Source organism: Peromyscus leucopus, chromosome 20 (assembly GCF_004664715.2).
Source record: "Peromyscus leucopus breed LL Stock chromosome 20, UCI_PerLeu_2.1, whole genome shotgun sequence".
Lineage (NCBI taxonomy): Eukaryota > Metazoa > Chordata > Mammalia > Rodentia > Cricetidae > Peromyscus > Peromyscus leucopus.
The window spans coordinates 47,113,954-47,134,770 of record NC_051080.1 but is presented as its reverse complement, the minus strand read 5'-3'; the positions used below and the strand labels follow the sequence as shown (position 1 = coordinate 47,134,770).

At 39.1% G+C, this 20,817-nt stretch overlaps 1 protein-coding gene across 49 annotated transcripts in view; it reads right to left on the bottom strand.

Annotated features, from left to right (window-relative positions):
* Positions 1–20,817, bottom strand: part of Rims2 (regulating synaptic membrane exocytosis 2) — a 472,086-nt gene that overhangs the window by 66,000 nt on the left and 385,269 nt on the right. For 23 of the 49 annotated variants that reach the window (XM_037197756.1, XM_037197763.1, XM_037197762.1 and 20 more), the window contains 2 exons: positions 15,216–15,293; positions 6,944–7,185 (listed from right to left, as the gene is read on the bottom strand). The exons of 14 other annotated variants lie outside the window; for them this stretch is intronic. In XM_037197756.1, coding sequence (XP_037053651.1) covers positions 6,944–7,185; positions 15,216–15,293 — 320 coding nt within the window. The remainder of the gene's footprint in view (positions 1–6,943; positions 7,186–15,215; positions 15,294–20,817) is intronic. 12 more of the 49 variants (XM_028879262.2, XM_028879266.2, XM_028879263.1 and 9 more) reach the window with 1 other exon arrangement.

Genomic DNA, 20,817 nt, shown 5'->3' with positions numbered 1-20,817 from the left:
GCATGTTTGCCTCGGGAGGGCTATCAAGGAAAGCGGGACTATTTGGTGAATTGTTGCCAATGAAACCACTATACCTTATAAAGCCATGGTTATTCTGAATTGTGGGAGACCCACATGTGTTTGTGTTTCTGACATAACACTCCCATGATAAGATAAAAGTTCAAAAGTATGCAAAACTTCTGTTTCTAAGAAATACTTAGAAACATACGGAAATCCATATGGAAAAAATATTACTTACATTCAATTACTTATACTTCATTTTTCTTCAAAAAGAAAAGCTACTATGTAATAACTCATGTATATTTTCTTCATTATAGAAAAGCTTATCCTTCACAGCTATGGATATAAACATGTCCAAAATCATGAAGCACCAAGATTAAAGCCTGAAAGAATGCAATGACCCTCATTTTGAACTAAAGCTAGGCCAGTATTGGTATGCAATAGACTGGGGACTCTGATGATGTCGATGGTGGGGTTCATGATGGCAGCAGGTTGCTGAGGCTGCATCCAATCAGAGCTTCCTGTACTGTTCCTGAGTCAGCAGGTTAGGATAACCAGAAGAGAGATGCTTCATCGAGTCACTGCTTTTTTCATAAGATTAGAATGTAGGCTGAGAAAGGAAGCCAGATGAATTCTTAGATGTTTAACTTTGTGTTTGGTTATAAAGAACAGCATCTTTTCCACTGCTCATGAAATTGAGAATTTTGTTTTTAATGTATAGTTTCTTTAATTTGTTTAAAATAACTTCATTATATTTATTTGCAAAGAAAATTTTCCAAGTGAAATAAGTCACATAAGTATCGTATTTGAGAAAAACCTGATACACAGTCTTCATGTTAAATCTACTTAACATGCTGAAGTCAATTTGTCAGACTGGAGTCTCCAATAAGCTACTTCCCAACTGCCTGGTGCAAAGAAGAGAATTCGGTCTGCTGAAGAGTCACAACTCCAGCATCCTTCTTCCTGTGTCACAGAAGCTCTAGTCCAGGACAAGAAACCACAGCTGGAAGTAACAGGAAAGGCCCAGGAGGGGACAGAGACACTTCGAGTATCAGGAGGAGAAGTGGGTGACAGGAGGGCTGTGGGCCCGACCTTCAGCCCCTATTTCCTTTGGAAAGGAGGGTTTGGCTGAGAGGTGCTGACGTAGAAAGCTGCTTCAGAGTGTCATCTGCAGACAGTCTCCTGGAGTCACTGTGTGGTGCTACTGGCCTTCCTGGGCCGTTATTACCAGGCTTTGGCATTGTACCTCACTTCACTGTTAATCTCCTCATCAAAATGTTTCCCCACCTCGGCTCATACTTTGTTATGAGCTCTTACCACACTTTGATTTTTCTAAGCAATTATAAAGCTGCCAATAAAAAGAAATGAATTTTGCATATACCAGAACATTACAAAAATCAAAGTCACGCTTAGGACCCAAAGTCCCCAGATTACATCATTCCATTAGTCTCTAACTTGAATACTAAAGAAAAGCATGCTAGATTCTACTTTCTCATATTTTAATCAAGAATATATATCTAGATTAAACTATAATCTGCTGCCTCTTCCTCTCATAGCAGGTACAGCATACAAATGTAGACCCATTGGTGGAATTGAAATTCCACAGCCATTTGATGATAGAAAGATGGGGCAAACTAGGTTAGTATCCTCTGTGATGGACTCTTACTTCAAGGCAAACTTTGTAATTATGACTAATTAATTTTCATTTGTTTAAGATCGTCTATCCGTCTGGAACATACATATCAAACAGAGAATCTGAATGAGCATTTATCCATTTGTCTGTTAAGTAGTAAATCTAAATACATATTCACTGAGTAATTTAAAATTTTTACAAGGCAGTGAGTAGTAGTTTCAATTAAAGAACATTTGTCTTGGAATAAAACTTTACAAGAATGTCTCCATTTCGAACAGTATCAGAGAGGATGGATTCCGTGTTAGTGTTGTTCATCCTGTGAATTCTGCAACGCACAACAGTACTCAAGCCCTTGGGGATAATGAGCCCCAGTCCCTTTCCACACACTGGAAGTGCTGCACATCCCTCCTCGCCACTGCCCACAGTTAGACTACCTAGACTACCGTTTGCAGTTTTACTCATTTTCCAGCAGATGCCTGCAGTTGTCTTTGGAAGTCTTCATAGCGGTTAACTAGAGCAGGACTCTGAAGAGTAAAGACACAGAGCAGCTCTGTGTGCCAGAGTGTGGGGATTCATTTCAAAAGGCCTGACCTCAGAACTACACTCCTGTTTATACTCAGATACCCGGAAAGCTTTCAAGCACTTGACTCTAATAAAATCAAAAGATTTCCTTTCTTTGTATGTGTTTCTCAGCTCAGGAACATGCTCTTTATGGCCTACATATTTACAGTTATTAGACAACTACTGATTATTCCCATGAACAATTCCTCTTGGCTATTTACACCTTAAATTTATAACCAATTAATTGAATATAGTAAAGCCTATATTAAAAGTCTTACCCCGAGGAATTTCTATTTTGAAAGGAAGTTTCCCTCTAGTGATATGAAAAGAACTAACTACAAAAGCACATTGCAGATGACATGGACTCATCAAGAAGAGCAACTTTGGAGCAGGTCTGTCTCCATAAAGTTTTTGATGTGTGAAATTAAACAATAAACTCTTGCTCCTGCTAATCATATGTTTTAATATAGTAAGTACTGGTTAAAATTTTATGTTAGGAAAAGTTTTAACCTTGTGTTCTCTAGTAAAAAAAAACATGTAAATTGTGAGTTAACTTTTATATCTTCATATGTTGCTGCCAAGAAAGTATCTAAGATATAAATAGTCACTTAATTGCATTGTAGTGTTTTTGAATCCTCCTCTTCTCTATTCTCTTTACTATTAACACTGACGGCAGTCAGAATGATCCTCCAAAGGTGCCTATGAACTACCTCATAGACTGAAAACATGTTGCATTTGTCAGCAAAAGGTCCTTTTTAGATGTTATAAAGTTATGGAGCCAGGCAGTGGTGGTGCATGCCTTTAATCCCAGCACTCAGGAGGCAGAGGCAGGTGGATCTCTGTAAGTTCGAGGTCAGCCTGGTCTACAGAGCAAGATCCAGGACAGGTTCCAAAGCTACACAGAGAAACTTTGTCTCAAAAAACCAAAAAAAAAAAGTTATGGATAGTAAGGTACACAGATTAGAATTTAGGGTCAAACAAGCAATCTTAATTTGTGATAGGAAAATAAATAAAATAACACAAGAGTTCACTAGCAAATTAATAATTTATAACCTGCATGTATGGAAAAGTATACTATACGACCATTTGCTTTTACAGAAATAATGGAAACATATTGTTTCCTTAACAATAACTTTTATGAGTTTTATTCTTTTATAAGCAGTAACAACAAGACATAAGAGGATGAGATCATGACAAAGAAATGAACCCACCCAGTCATTTTCTTTGGAGAGTGTGGTCACTGGTAGGTTACCCACGCTCCAGTGGATGGTCGCACACCCATGAATACATGGGCAGCACTAATTGGACTCAAATGGTTATTAGGCGAAAAAAGCCAAGTTAAAGGGGACCTATTTTACACACACACACAAAGATAGACACACATATATATCTCACAATATGTGTGTGTGCAGTAGCTACATATAACAACTCTATCTATCTATCTATCTATCTATCTATCTATCTATCTATCTACCTACCTACCTACCTACCTACCTACCTACCTATCTATTATAGCTATATATAAGGAGTGTTCTGTAGTTGTACAAAGAGATGGTCTGAATTCTGTTGTTACTAGGTTGGTATTTGGAAATAATTACCAATTTTAAACGTGATTAAAAATTGAATGATATAGAGCTTTTGAATAATTAATAAAGACAGGTCTTATTTTCTTTTCTCTAATACATAGGAAAGGGCTACACAAGAAAGTTTAAAAATTTTAAGTTCACCAATATCACAATGTTTGTGAAGGTTAAAAAATAATCTATGATTAGTTATACGTGGAAACCAAGTCAGTATTGTTAAAGAATCTCTATATGGGCTCACAAGATCCATAATTTTGAAATAGAAATGCTGTGTAGGTATATATGGGATACTTTTGCAAAAACTGTACAAAAGACATTGGCCATGAAGAAACACTGGCCATCCTCTCTTGATTCTAATCCTGGACACAGCATGCTTAAGAGCTCCTGTCATTTTTTCATAATCTTTTTTTTGTTTGTTTGTTTTTTGGTCTCCTCTCTGTGACCTCCTTCCTGGACCAAACTCTAAAGATAAATCTTCCAAAGAGTATTGTCTCCGTTGACTGCTCTTTTATCCATTATGTTCTTCTCTGACAATTTCAGCTTTAGTGTAGTCTAAACTTGGTAACTCTCATGCTTATGTCAAGATGAGACATGTTTGGTTGAGTATGTTTTGGATGCTCTCCTTGGGGATTTGCACAGATGACATCAGGGTATTCTGAATCACTCATCCCTGCTGGTCCTTGCCTACATACCCTCTTCTACATACAGTATGTGTTAAGGGCATGGCGATCCACCTATGGCGGCAAACAAGGAATCTGGGGGACAGCTTTGAACCACCTCTTTAGTTCCTCATGTCTACCCAGTGGTCAGCACCTGAGTACTAACTGCACTCTTTAAAACTCCCCTGAGTTTATTATCCTTTCTCTACCTCATCCCAACTCACTCCATTCCAATAGGAGTTTCGATAAGCACACTTATCTATCAGCCTTATCCCCAGGCAGTCAGGCCAGTACTCTCTGTTAAAATTACACAGAACAGCTTAATCATTCTGGCACACATCCACCTTTAGACCTTGTTCATTATGGCTTCTGTCTGGAGCCTAGTTCATGGTCACTCCAGTCACTGGATGATACTGTAGATCAGGGGCCATCTTCTTGGGAACAGCCTCCTGAAACCCTAGACTGGGGAGCCGGCTGTCCTCTGCCTGCCCAGTGGACCTTCCGTGTAACTCTAGTTCAGTACTGACAGATGCTGGAAGCAACGATTAAATATTTGTCTCGGATTATGTTTTAAGAATCCTGAGCCTGGTGGCGGTGGCGCACACATTTAATTCCAGCACTGGGGAGGCAGAGCCAGGCAGATCTCTGTGAATTTGAGGCCAGCCTGGTCTACAGAGTGAGATCCAGGACAGGCACCAAAACTACACAGAGAAACCCTGTCTCTAAAAAACAAAAAGAATCCTGAGATAAATGAGCTTTGCTTGCTTTTGTGCTTGATACATCTGATACACAGTAAGTGCTCAATGCTTGCCAAAGACTTTATTAAGTGTAGTTAATTATGTAAGTTAATACCAGATATTATCTAAATTTTAGTCTTATTTCTCATTTTGAAGTAAAAAGTAAGTCTATTTTTTACTGCCACAGATAAGAAGTTCACATGTTAACTGAATGTGATGTTTCAAAATGTGTATGCACTGTATGCTGTTGCAACTGAGTTAAACACCCACAGCATCTTTATTCCTTAAGGTCTTTTGTTAAGGCTTTTTGGGATGCCCCAAACATGTCACCATGGTTTCCCTGAAGTGAACAACTGGGCTACTGCCTGTGGCTGTCCTAATGCAGCTCAGTGGCCAGGGCTCTGCTCTCTGCATCCCTTTCCTCCACTAATTTGTTGTGAATTTCTAATTCTTTTTAAAACACAGACTACTTTACAGCAATTTCAGATTCCCAGATGTTTCTGAGTTTTAACTAAGGAACTGCAATAACGTTTTAATTGCTAGAAAGTACAAAATCACCTGTGAATCAAAATCCCAATATTTGTTACATCAACATGACAATTATGTATAAGTACTAGCTGTTTTTGAAATCATTTAAAGGTAATCTGTGTATCTGCAAATTAAAGTTATGTTTCTAAGTAAAAATGAGAAATAGTATTTTAAAACACCAAACAAAAATTACAATAACAAAACCTACAAAGTAAGTTGTAACCAGAATTCAAAGAACGTTATCAAATAACTATTTCAATATGATGTTATTATCACACAAGGCCCAATTTTCATTATCAAAGTATGGCTTGCAAAACTAAGATTAGGCGGGTCCAAGAATTAATACAATCTTAAATTATTTTGTGTTGCAGAAATATACTCCAATTTCTGATAAACAAAACAAAACAAAACAAAAACCCTAGCATCCAAACAGAAATTAGATTTAACCCAGTTGCCTATAATTTATTTTAGTATAAAAGAACACCATATTACATGCCTTTGTTTAAGTAGAAGATATGCTATTATTTTCAAGATACCAGGGTTTAATTAGCAACATCCATTTGAAAAAGAGGCATGCTTTGACTCAGAAATTTCTTAATTGCTAACAGTGGCTTTTCTGAGTAGGAGTGCTGTATATAATTTATTTTTGCAGATGTAATTAGAAACCGGATTTAAAGTAGCAAAGCCTTGAATATCTTCACTGTCAGCAGAAAAATCCTTCCATCCCAGCGGCTGAAGAATACTGGTTCTTGAAGTTTTAACAAGGAAACGAAGTCTTAGTGAAGAAATGGATAGTACTGGTAAATGTTGCTTACAAACTGAAAAGAAGGTTAGGTTGTCTGCAATAAACACAAAATATGAGGTGTCATCTCCATTGCAAACTGCTGGGAACAAAAGTTAATGCAGCATGCGCCACAGTGAGGAACCTAGGGGAGAGCAAGGGTCCTGCGGATCAACGCTGCCTCACAAAGCCTCAGCACCTAGCAGTCGCGGTCAGAGTCTCCCTTGAGGAGCAAAGTCACCCACTTTCAACAGCCACCACAGTTCACTTTCAAACCGGCTGCTAGATTGCTGAAAAAAACATCGTTGTTACCTTCAGACGGATGAACTAGCCTAAAACTCCCTTTTTCCTCTGGATGATGTCACTATCCACAATTACTGTGATAAAACGTCATGAAAAGAATGTGTATTGTAAGGACAACTCAAAAAGGAAGAAGTCAAGAGTAACATAAAAATTCCTACCGGTTTGGCTGAGTTGAGACGCACTGCGACTCTTCCGGGAGAGACCAACAATAGCTACCATTTTGGCCCCAATGCTAGAGCGTCGCTTCTTGCCACTGGTACCCAAGGTGCCCACCGCGGTGTCCGACTGGCTGCCATCGTTCTTCTCGAGGGAGCACATGTCTCCACTGACGCTCGTGCTTTTGGTCATGTTCTTCCCTGACACGCCCATCTGTCTGCTTTGCATTTTGGATGGAAACACACTGTCAGCCGGTGGATCATTAAAAATGAAGATGAGAGTAAAAAAGGAAAAGACAGAAGAGGCATTTTAGATGAAACATCAGGAATATAACAATTCTATTTTATTATCTTAGGAATGTATTTTTAGGATTTAAGATTTCCAAGTAGCATAGAATGGAATATACTCTATTCTCTATCCAGACAACTATAACACAATAGGCACTATGCACAAAGTCAGACTCCAGTTTATTTCTGCTCCTGAGGCACTGGCTGAATGGTCATGGAGGAACACAAACACGAAAACTTGCGGCTTTTTTAAGAGCGGGCTGTGCGGAAGGCCACATGTGATTTAAGTTTAACCAGGCTTACTTAATAATGGTTAATTTTTCTAAGAGGGCTCGATATTTTCATTAGTCTTATGTTTTAAAAAGTTGTTTCATTTTACTTAATTTGTAATTATTGGTGTAATTCAAGTTTTCAAAAATAAAGACTTCCCTCATATTTTTAGACAGAGTCAGAAAGCAGTTAACAAATCACTGAAACCTGGAAGCGGACCATGGACCACTGCAAGACTAATTGCTCACAGGGAGTAAATTGAAGACAGGACCAGGGATTCTTCCAGTTACAGGGAAGTTGTAGGAGGCAGAATGGGGACGAAACATCGGCAAGCATGCTCTTCAGCTGCTCTCTATAAATCTGGGACCACGTGAAAGAAGCAGCCTGTTTTGCAGGGATTGGGAAATTTATTTAGACATCGTTTTGATGTGGTATTAGAGAGTTATAGTTTGTGCTTTACTTTGGTCCTGATAATGGGACTGTTCAGCATGTAATAAAAGAAAGGAATTAAAAGTCAAGAGACAAAAATATCTGCACATTTTCTCCAAGATGTAAAAGGATAAGGTCCAGTGTGAAAATTTAAAACTACATTGAACTATTTTGTTTCTCATATCAGTTTTAATGAGAAATAAGGCAGAGAGAAAATCACTGCTTGCATTTTCACAATACCCCACTCTAACAATGTTCCCATTTGTTGGATTTTGTTCTTCTTCAATAAAACGGAGAGTAATCGTGTAGAAGGCAGTCATGCAGTAGAATCCCAGCGGTGTCGCCACCTCACTAACATATTTTGGAGAATAATTATTTGTGCTACTCTGAGCCCTAGGATTATCATTTGCAAAGAAGAATATTTGTTTTAAATAATTTGAAAGGGAAAAGCTGCTAAGTGGAAATGATAACATTAGGGAGTGTGTGGAGGTTAAAGCCCTTCAAAATAAATACATATAAATAAATATAAATTTAGCATCATCAACGAGAATGACATTAATACCAGAACTGAAAAACCCCGAGGGATTAAAATGTCTAAATGGTTTTATTATAGCCAAATGGTACTGTTGGAAAGTATACAGCACTGACTCAGGACATCAGGATTTGATCTTTGGCTTTAGTGACTAACCATATAACCTCGGAGGAAAATTCTTAATTTTCTGCAACCTTACTTAAAGCGTGAGAAAACATAAGGAAGGCTGTGGGTGGGGTGTTAGGCTCAGAGGAAGAACTACAAGAATTTTGTTTCCTTCTCATAGTTATCACCACGATTGTCATCATTCAATAACGTTCTACAAAGCATTCTGAAGTAGAATAGCTGTGTATATGAAACTCCTTTCTTTCCAGATGGCTCTTATTCCAAGAACTTGTGGCGCGCGCGCACACACACACACACACACACACACACACTTAGCATATTTGTTTGTTTGTTTTTGGTTTTTTAAGACAGGCCTTCTCTGTGTAACCACCCTGGCTGTCCTGTAGACCAGGCTGGCTTTGAACTCACAGAGATATGCCTACCTCTGCCTCCTGAGTGCTGGGATTAAAGGCGTGCACTACCATGCCCGGCAACATGTGAGTTTTGGAGCATGCTCTATCAGAAAAGAATATCCTCAGAAGGCCAAAGTTTTGTTGAGAGGAAGGCTTTAAAATAAAAACCCGTGTCCCACAGCCATATTAACAGTACTGTAGTTACATAGGGTGAGTACTGCGTATACATCCATCACTAAAGAACCTCCTAATCTACCACAGAGAAAGCAAGACAGACATAAACAATACTTCCTACTGCATTTTGTCATTTTTCATTTTATTTTCATAGTTGGATACAAAGGCCATAATCAATCAAGAAAAATGATAAGTGAAACTATTAAAGTAATATGTAGATGGACAGTTAAAATGATATTATGATGTTACTATGATCATATAGACATACACTCACTTTAACATAACCTTGACCATCTACAGTGGAAGTAAATTAAATGTTTTATGAAATGTTGCGCTTTTTCATCCCTCTGCTGACCCCAGGGCTGAGTTTCTGCACAGCTGCATTCCACCGACACATCTGGAGGAGGAGGTTGAGGGTAGGATTCCAGTCCTTCCCTCATTAGGCATCATCTAAAACTAAAGCAATCAAATGGAGGCTTCGTTTGGGAACTCTTACTTTATGGTCACACATGGTGGGCTTCTGGATCTGTCACTGCGGTTAGGAAAGTGGACTTGTCACACAGAGGCTAAGTTGTTAAGGGTCTGAAATATGATAAAAACCAACACTGCTGTGGGTGAGTCAGTGACACTTTTATTGGTTTCCTATTAGTTTGCTTGTTTGTGTGGTGTTTTTATGTTTGTTTCTTTGCTTTTGAACAGTCTTGCTATAGAGCACTGGCTTGATCCAGCACTTAATATTTAGACCAAGCTGGCCTTGAACCTGTGGCCACCCGCCCTGCCTCTGCCTTCTAGGTGCTGGGATTACAGGTATACAGGCACTGTACCTGGCTCACTGACACGTTTCTGAAGAGAAATTTGGCAACATGCAAATATTTTTTAAAATCATACTATTTAGCTTAGAAATTCTACTTCAGGATTTAAGCTAAGCTAAAAGTCAATGAATACAGATTTAGCTGCAATTATATTTATTAAAAAATTAACAATGTAAAGAACAACCTAATGGAAACAAAGTAAAACAAAGGAATGAATCTATTAATGTCCAGTTTAAAATTGTTCATCACTAAGGAAGAATATCCTTTTGAAAATGCGTATGTCAATGAATGTTAGTATGAACATTTTCTTGATGGGAGATGGGAAGCAGATATCTGTAGCTTCCTTTGGCTGGCACACATATTCAATAGGGATTCACCTACTACAGAAGACACAGGCAAATTAAAATCCCGGAAGGCAGTGTCGATGAGGAACTGTCGAGATTATGCTGTCTGGGGCATGTCTGTGGAGGACTGTCATGACTGCAACAATTTATGTGGAATGACACTAACTTAAGGTGGTGGTGCCATTGTCTGGGTGTGGGTCCTGCACTGCTGAATCCAAACCACCTGGATTCACTCTCTCTTGACTGCAGATGTGACTAGCTGCTGGGTCCCTCCCTATGCTGGACTGTAAACTGGAACTGTGAGCTGAAATGAAGCCTTTCTCCCCTAAGCTGCTTATCAGGACATTTGATCACAGCAACAGGAAATAAAAACTGGACAGTTCAACCAGCTAGTTTGGGAAGTCTGGATTCATGAGATGAACCAACCAGGTACATAACAGGGAATAACGGGAATATAAAGGTAAAATTATTTGTTCAGAATGATCATTTTAGTAGAAAACATAAATACATGGCAAAGATTATAGGACATACATCTGTATATAGATACCATTATCCTAAAAGTAGCTTTAACTTTTTTCCTGCAATATTTGTTTAAATTGTCCATTTTTCCTATTCTGGTTTTCCCAGAATAAACATAAAAAGAATCAGCAACAACAACAATAAAATAAAATAAATTAGAAGAGGCAAAAGAAAAGAGCAAGCAGGGACCAACAGCACATTTCCTCTACACAAGCCAAAGTACTGAACCTTTGTTCGGTCCATGACTTGAAGACGACAGCTTTCTCGCTCTTCCTGCCAGGTTATTAAGCTGCAAAGTGATGGACTGCAGGGCGATTGATTATAGATAAGGGTTTGCATGGTTCTAACCATTGCTTTGTGTTCTCTAAGATTTGGCTTTAGAAAATACAAACTTTACACATTTTGTAGTTTTAAAGTTAAGCACATAAAATTGTCAACACAATTGATCAATTTCACAACAAAATTATAGTTGTTAAGATGCATCATGAAATAAAATTAAGAGTCAAATTTAGTATTATTGGAGGAAAGCAATATCTCTTTCCCACAAAATATTTGTGAATATTGTTCACACATACATAGCATATAAAGATACATGAGTACACTGAATGAAATATATTAATTGACAGGTTTGAAAGAATACAGCTAAGTGGCTTAGCCTTAAAATTATGCTTTGTAAGAACATGGACATAGGAACAGCATTGTAAGTAACATGTTTTCACACATAAATGAGTATTTCATCACTTGAAAACCTGGGAAGAGAGGAGGAACTTACAGAAGACTTAGCGAATGGTGTATTTTGGATCTGGTGGGTGGAGGTGCAGAAGGTCTAGCAGAACAATCTAGTGGAGTATGCAAAGCACAGGAGGGGAAAGATACACAATGAAAAAATGGAAGTGGGACTAGCTAAACTCTCATGCACTGTTACCTGGGAAGACACACCTTGTCTTCCTTCCCACTGTTTTGTTCTTGGATGTCAAGTGTGAAGAGATAATCTGTTAAGATTACAATTCTCTTGTATGTAGACATTTGTATGGTTTATTCATATGTGAGGGTGTATGTGCCTATGTATCTATGTAGCAAGTCAACATCAGTCAGGATGTCAGTCAGGTGATGGATGTCTTCTATTGCTCCCTCTTGTTTTTTGAGGCAGGGTCTCTCACTGAACATGGAATTCACCAATTCAGCTAGACTGGCTGGCTGGGCAGGCTTCTGGGTTCCTCCTGTCTGCCTATCAGCTCTAGGATACTGGTGTGAGCTGTTGTGCCCAGCTTGTACATGTGTGCTGAGCATCCCAGCAGGTCCTCATGCTTGCACACACAGCAAGCATGTCCCCCACTGAGCATCTCCTCCGCCCTATAATTCATTCCTAATTGCAGTCTTGGTAGCTGATGGGCAGACATTTCACTCTGAAAGTGTTATCCTGTGAACTGTAGCTTATTCCTTATATGGACGTTGCAGCTGCAGAAAGTTCTTTAATTTAAATACCCATACACTGTTTCTTTTCTAATGTGTGGAACTTAAAGTTGTTTAATTTACTATTTATTAACTTTACTTCACTTTGGCCCAAATGACCATCTAAGCAAGTACAACAGTAATCATGTCCTGAACAGTGACTAAGGGATACTAATGATCCCTGATGTGGGGATCTAAATGACGCCATCGTTTACTGGCTGCGTAAGAATGCTGGCAGAGTTTAAACAGAAACCCATCCTCAATGTCGAGACGCCTTGGTGAAGTCAAGCATTGAAGAAAATCTCTTTGAGGCATATGGAAAAACTAAATTTCTCATAGTAATTCTTTGATTTCAGTTATGACAGAAATTTAAGATTTTAATATTTATTGGATGTCCTGGATATGAATACAGTATATTAAAATGATACAATGTATTAGAAAAGACTTTTCAGTGTGTTGAGAGGCTATGTATGTGTGTGTAAACTACAGAGTTAATGTCCAGAGGTGGGTAAGAATATTTAGCTAAGTAACAAAGTATTTTTGGTCAAAAATATGTCTTGATTATAGCCATTAGCAATGAATCTTGAAGGGTTCAAGTCTTGGGACTCAGGGCACGAAGCAATCAATGTTCCATGGTCTCAGAATAGTTCACTATTTACTTGAGATCAACTAAGGGACACAGGTGAAGTCCAGAATTCCTGAAATTCCTTTCTCTATATAGCCAGTTCGTATGTAAAACTTCAATACACTAAAACTGTTTTAGAAAAAAGAATCTTTCTCTGGAGGAAACTAGTTCTCCCACTCTCAGTATTCATTCCTTAGCTGTCTGTGGTTCTGTGTGTGGGCTTGAGTCCAAGAGCACACCAATTGATGATCCAGTGTCTAATGATCAGCTCTGAAAGCATACATGGGTAGCATTATGCAGACTGAACAGGTTATATTATACATATATAATATACATATATGTGTAATAATAATTAATGAAAAAGAGGACATAAATGTGAAAGAGACCAAGGAGGTAAATGGGAGGGTCTAGAGGGAGAAGGCAGAGGGGAGATGACATCAGTATAATATAATCTCAAAAATAAAATAGAACAACTAGAAGAAAGAACTCTTGATTTGAAATTTTAACATTTCAGGAAACCCTGTTAAAGTCAATCACTGAAGAAAATCTCTCTGAAGTATACAGAAAAACAGATTTTCTCAATTATGACAGAACCTTGAAGTTTAAGGTTTAATGTTACTGAACTGATCATCCCTTTAAAATATATTTACTTCCTAGTTACTATGAGGCTGGCTTTGTCCTGAGAATGGGAGTTTCCATGAGGCAAGATAATAAGCAAATGATCATATGAAATAGCGGTATATGATGTAGAAAAATACAGATAAAAGAGATAATGATGAACTAGAAGTTTAGGTGAAATTTTGGGGTGATTTAGGGAGATTTCTCTGAAGAAATAATTGAGCTGAGTCCTGAGTGATGAAGTCATGTACACTAAGGAGATCAGTCAAGTCATGTACCTTGAGGCAGGACCATGGCTGGCTGTGAGCTAATTCACAAAGTTACAGCGGCCGAAAGCACAGGAGGATGCCTGGATGCACTAGATGAAAATCACAGCTTGAAATGCTTATTCTTATGAAATGAGTGATTCGGATGTTGCCCCAGAGCTGAGACCTGAGACCATGAGAACACAGATTGTGCAGGTTGTTGGGCCAGAAGATTTTTTGGGGTGGGGGGAGGTGTCTAATGCCAGTATTTTATCTCTGAAGACACACCATTGAAGGCTTCTAGAGAGATCATAGATATTTGCCTTAAAAAGTGATCTTTGTAAAGGATAAATCATTAAGGGAATTAGGAATACTCCTTAGTTGAACACTTACAATTATTAAAATTAAGTTTATCTCCATATGAACCTCTCTTTTCTGAATTCATACATACTTTCTTAAATTATTAGAAACACATATCCTTTCTCTACCATGAATGTAGGAGTTATTTAGTGAAAATAATTGAACTTGTGGGTCATATTATTACATATTCTCATGGCTCCCTCCTATCTTCTTTCTCTTTCCTAAATGCTTTTGAGCTGTGGTCTTATTACATTGCCCATCTGACCCCGAGCTATAAAATGAGATAATGACTCCCGGTCTCAAATAGACCACAGCTCCTGACAGTACTCAGGTTTTCTAACTCTTCTGGCCATTCTCATATGATTATTTTCAGCACCTTTTATTATATTGGTTATATTTCTCCAGACTCTATCTGTATTCTTTCATTAAATATACAAATAAATAGATAAATAAATAAGGAAGACAAAACCCAGGTCTGGAAGGTGGCTCAGTTGGTTAAGTGCCGGAGGACCTGAGAACACACACACAGGCTGGACATGGGTAGTGTGCATCTGTGACCCCAGCACTGGGCTTGGCAGGGGGTATAGACAGGTGGATCCCTGAGCTCATTGGGGGACCACCACTGAATTTATGAGCAAGTCTAAAAAAAATAAGATGGAAAGCAGTAGAGAGAAGCGTCTGATTTTGCCCTCTGGTTCCCACACACATGCATATATACTAGCATGCACATGTAATTCTGAGGAGCATGTACATACATACAACACACACACACACACTCCTCTAAAACTACATTTAAGATGTTCGTATTTTAATCAGAAGTGTCATTTTCATTCATTGCTAACTTAAGAACAAAGTTATAAGAGTTAGAACTTTTAAATATTTTCATCATAACATGTATCTTATAAGCACTGCATATTTTTTTTTGATATCAGCCAATACTTTATTATCCTCAGAGACATACCCTAATTGGCCTCTTCTCCCTTGGATTACTGGCTGCCACACATTTCTTGACTCAGCTAATTTCAACTACGGTAAACATCATGGTGTCAATTAAGAGATTCCTTTAGCTAATATCTCCCATGCACCTACTTGATGTCAGGTCCCAAGGGAATGAGTGGGGGCTGAACTGGTGCCTGAGCTCCACATTCCTGCACAAGGGGGCTGAAACTGAAGGGAACAAAAGAATGGTTTATTTATTTACTTATTTTTCTCCACACAAAGAGAATTTCCTCTAGTTTATTTATAATACTCTACGCAGAAGAACGTCTTTCTCTAATGTGTCTAGACTCCACTCGGACTGCTGGTAGTTGTGGCTCTGCAGTGAAAAAAGAGAAGGACCCAACAGCCATTATGTGGAATATGTAGCCAGTGACTGGAACACTTAGAGCTGCCAGAGGAAAGAGACACTGGACTCAGCACTAAGAGACTCTACTGCAGGAGACTTAAAAAGAAGAGATGGAGAGAGCTTTTAGGAACATGTTTCTTGAATCATGGGTAAGGATGATGACACACAGGGAGGAATATTATAGATTATGACACAGAATTGAGAGAGCATGGCACAGTTAAAGATGAGTAGTGTGACGTGGCCAAATTACCCGGTGTCATAGGCAAGGGGTAGTGATGTCAAGTCCTTAGAGAGCAAAGCATTTGCTCAACGAGTGTTGGTTTAGGCAATGGTCAACACTGGAATTACGTCATCTTCCGACCGAGAGGTTCCGGAGGAAGCTGGCCTCTCAGGTCAAGTGTACAGGGGACGAGGCCAGGCTAGAGTGGTGAAGTCACTAAATATTTGAAGAGCAAGGGGCAGGCGAGGATGGGAGGATGGTTGTAGCAGGCCAGCTAACAGGGTAAGGAGGAGCATGCAAAAGTTCAAGAAGGCAGCTCAATGAATACGTAAGGGTAGGAAAAGAAAACAGCAAACAGAAGAGTGGTAAATTTCACAGACGGTAAAAGAATATTGTTCATGGAAACTGGAGTAGCCAAACATTGCAAAGATGACATTTGAAACAAATATTCAAAAAGGGATACCATGTTGGTAGTTTTGAGGTATACTGACTTTGAAGAAAAAAACCAAACTATTCAACTAGAGCTATATCAGTTTCCAGGGAACTAAGCAAGGGCTTTAAAGAAAGAGAGGAGAAACTATAACGGTAGAGGGTTCTAGAAGATAAATGTTAAAGAAGGGATGAGCTAGGAAGCTCACAGGGATATCAAGAGGAGAGAAAGCGACTAAAATAAGGATTCCTGGTATTTTACTAAACTTTAGACAAAGTGAAGGGTTTTAAGCAAATGGAAAAGAAAATTAAAATCTGTTATAGAAAGTTCCAAGATGGAAAAACATGACATTAAGAATCCAAGAGAAAGTCTAGAAACTAAGATAACATTCCTGCTTTCAATGATTTTAATTTTGGATCAGATGAAAAATGTAAAAGTTTCTAAGATTTTCTAACTTCTGTTTTATAATTAAATAATTCTTCATTAAAGGAAAACACTTTTAAAAGATGTATTTATTTCTTTTATGTGTATGGTTATTTTGACTACATTATGGCTGTGCACCACATGCAGACCTGGTGTCTGAGGAAGCCAGGAGAGGGGCTGAACGACCTGGAACTGGAGTGAGCTGCCATGTGGGTGGGGCACGGAAGCCAGGTCCTCTGCAAGAGCGGCAAAAGCTTGTGACCCGAGCCATCCCTCCAGTCACCATGTCATGCTGGTGTTCTTCTCTTCCCCTTGAAGCCACCCCACGCATCATTAGTCAATTTAAAAAGGTTTGCTCTCAATTTAACTGATTTTTTAATCAGTATTTAGTTCTAAAGAAAACATAGGTCATTTTTCAACATACTCATATATATATTTGTACTTGGACTAATCCTTATTATTCCTTATGTCTTAGGCCAACAAAACTAACTAAAGCCAAGTCTTCCTATATATAAATGTCATGGGCAGTGACAGGTTTCTCTCCAACTCCTTTGTGTTTGAGCTTGTTTTCTGGCTTTACCACAAGTATACACAGCATTTAGAATAACATAAACCTCTATATCAAAATATTAGAAGGTTTATTTTACCTATAGCTTTAGGTATCAACTTACATTTTCACCATTCTTATTGTTAAAGAATCACTAATTGTTAAGATTGCATAAAAAGAAAATGTGTATTTTTTTGAAATAGGAACACTAAATAAAAAAAATCACATTTAAAAATCTCTCAATTATTTGTTTTATTTATATGAATATTTTGCCTGAATGCATGCATATGTGTGCATGCTGCCTGCAGAGGTCAGAAGAGGGCATCAGATCTCATGAAAGTGGAATTTTGGATGGCTGTGAGTTGCCACAAGGGTGCTGGGAACCAAACTCAGGTCCTTTGCAGGAACAGCAAGTATCCTTAACTACTGAGCCATTTCTTCATTCCCATATAAAAAATCACATTTTGCCTCTAAAACTGATGCTGGGGAGATAGCTCAGTTCTGCAAGCATGAGGATCCGAGTTTGATTTCCAGCATCCATGGAAAAAAAAAGCCAGGCATGGCTGAGTATGTCTGTAACCTCAGCACTGCAGGGCAGCAACAGGCAGATTCAAAAAAACGCCTGGGCATGCAAGCCTGGTCCACAGAAGTGAACTTTAGTTCAGTGAGAGACATTGACTCAGGGCAGTGATGCAGAATGCAGGGTAGAGGATGGTGATGCAGAATGTGGGGTAGAGGGTGGTGATGCAGAATGCAGGGTAGAGGGTGGTGATGCAGAATGCAGGGTAGAGGACGGTGATGCAGAATGCAGGGTAGAGGACGGTGATGCAGAATGCAGGGTAGAGGATGGTGATGCAGAATGCAGGGTAGAGGATGGGATGCAGAATGCGGGGTAGAGGATGGTGATGCAGAATGCAGAGTAGAGGGCGGTGATGCAGAATGCAGGGTAGAGGGCAGTGATGCAGAATGCGGGGTAGAGGACAGTGATGCAGAATGCAGGGTAGAGGGTGGTGATGCAGACAGTATGGTGGAGGAAGACACGTATGGACTGCTCTGGCTCCCAATGCATGCACAATGATACATGTACCTTCAGACTCATGTACAAGCACTACCCTACACACCACACACAAAAACAGAAAATAAAACATAAAAGTAATACTGAAAGCTAGCCTTAACCTGAAAATATTCTTTGGATATAAATTTTACCACAGAACTACAAACTGTTGTGTCTGAACAATAGAAAATGTTTAAATGGACACATATTGAGAAGACAAGTAATATCTCTGACTGTAAGTGTAAAATAAGTTAAGTGTCATACTTTGAAAAACAATATGTATCATAATTTACCTTAAACACTTTATTATAATACAATAAATCATTTCCATTCCATAATCACTGAAAACTTTCAGAGAATAAGAACATGCTTTAAAGCTACATACATATTTCGGCTGACAACCACTCATTATCTCTGAGGTTCATATCTATTCAAATCTATCTTTCAAACTGACATGGCAAAACCTGCTGGACATTCTGAAGTCCGACAAGAAAACAAACAAAACCCCTCCAAAACTTTTTCTATATGTTTTTCAAGAACAAATATTACTATTCATAATGACTCATTCATCCTTGCAAAGTGTCTTTTGTGGAAGTTGTCTGACATTTGCCTGATGACAGCTGAACACGGAAAAGTGGTCTCAACAGTTCTGAGCATTTATTGCACAAGTCAGGCAACATGATTTGTAGGTACCACATGCAATTTCCACCGCTCCCTCAGGAGCCTGGGATCAGCAGCTCTCCATCAGAGCTGCCACAGCAGTTTTAGTGAGCATTGCAGCACCAATCTAGAAAACTCGATCAGAAAAGGTGGGTCCCTGTCTGTCCTCTTTGGCAGTATGGACTCAAGACAGCCTTTGGATTCAGAACCAGGCAGAGGCCTAGACTGTGCTTTCAGAGGCAGCACGGCTCTCAGTCTTTTGTGTGCTTAGAAGAAGAGGGCTCAGGGAGAAAAAGACAGACTGGAAGCAACAGCGACAAAACCTCCAAACGAGAAGGGCAGGGCAGAAACAGCACACACCACCAAGCCGCAGCATCCAGTGTGGACTCAAAACACTCACCAGTTCCACGTTTGCGGCTATTGGAGTTATTTCTAAACGATATGTGCACATGCACAGGTGCTTGTATGTGATATGACTTTATGTCATGTCAAGGATCGTCATAGCTCAAACCATGGAGAAAGAAAGTAAGTCAGAGCGGCTATGAGGGCAAACTCACAGGGAGCTATCATGTTAGCATCTAGCTAAGACTGATTCAGTTAGAACTGAATCCACACACACACTGTAGAAGATTAAATAACTCTTAATCACAGACAAGCAACCATTGTTCACTGTTACAATTACACTGTTCTTACCTCTTTGGACTATGCCAGTAGCTTTATTTTTGAAGGAGTTTACCTAAAAAATTTCCATGATTATCTACTGACCACTAGAGAAAATATTATTCATTTAAAAACATGCCAATAAATACCTGATTTAGAATATTTGCTTAGCTAATATTTGTGCATCTAGACAATCTTCCAGTCATGATTTCCTAGTATAAGTTTGTTTTCTGTGACAATCAGTCACCATGATGAAAGAAGACAATCAGGATGTTAGACGTTTAACCCTTTTCCCTGTTTACATTCTTCCATTTATTCGTGCAGAGGTCAGAAAACAATGTGGAACAACCTGTAGGAGTCACGTGTCTCAGGGACTGAGCTCAGGTCCCCAGGCCTGGCGGCAGGCACACTTACCAGTGCATTTACCAGGGGAGCCAACATGCCAGCCCTTGCCCTTCTTCCTAGATCCCAACTCAATCTGCCCTGCAAAGACTGTGCCTTGCTGCTCTGGAGTGGTGTCTCACTAGGCAGAATGCTAGTCCTTCGGGGTTAGGAAACGCAATGGGACTGGAATTGACCTATGGGAGTTAGGTGAGCCACCTTTCAGTCTAGTGCCCAGTGGTTAGAGGTTTTCTAATCTAATTGTAAGATGGAATGATGGAAGTAATAACATGACAAGGCAATGGAGGAAGCGAAAAAGGAACAGTGTCAGGTTTTTCTGGAGCTAAATATATTTCCTCTACTAAGAATTTCTAACATAAGCCGGGCGGTGGTGGCGCACGCCTTTAATCCCAGCACTCGGGAGGCAGAGGCAGGCGGATCTTTGTGAGTTCGAGGCCATCCTGGGCTACCAAGTGAGTTCCAGGAAAGGCGCAAAGCTACACAGAGAAACCCTGTCTCGAAAAACCAAAAAAAAAAAAAAAAAAAAAAAAAGAATTTCTAACATAAATGTGAGGCACTGTGTGTATTTTTATCTGTGACCCCCTTAAGCAAATAGACAAATGAACAAATAAAACATATTCCTTAAGAATGTTAAAGAACAATGCTCCCACCCTAAGCGTGTCATTTACTATACACTGGAGTAAATCTACATGAAGCAAGAAGTCAGCTTCTTTTGTTCAAAAGTCTAGGTTTCAAAATCATGCCTGCCACCATTTTTATTTTATAGACTCTTCTCCCTCAAACACTACATAACTTAAGTTTCTCAAATGCTCCTTTTACACGGAAGGAATTTAAGTGGGGTAATATTGCTTTTAGCTAAATGTTACTTAATGTGGTGGGTTGAAAGAAAATGGCCCCAAAGGGAGTGACACTGTTAGTAGGGGTGGCCTTGTTGGAGTAGGTGTGACCTT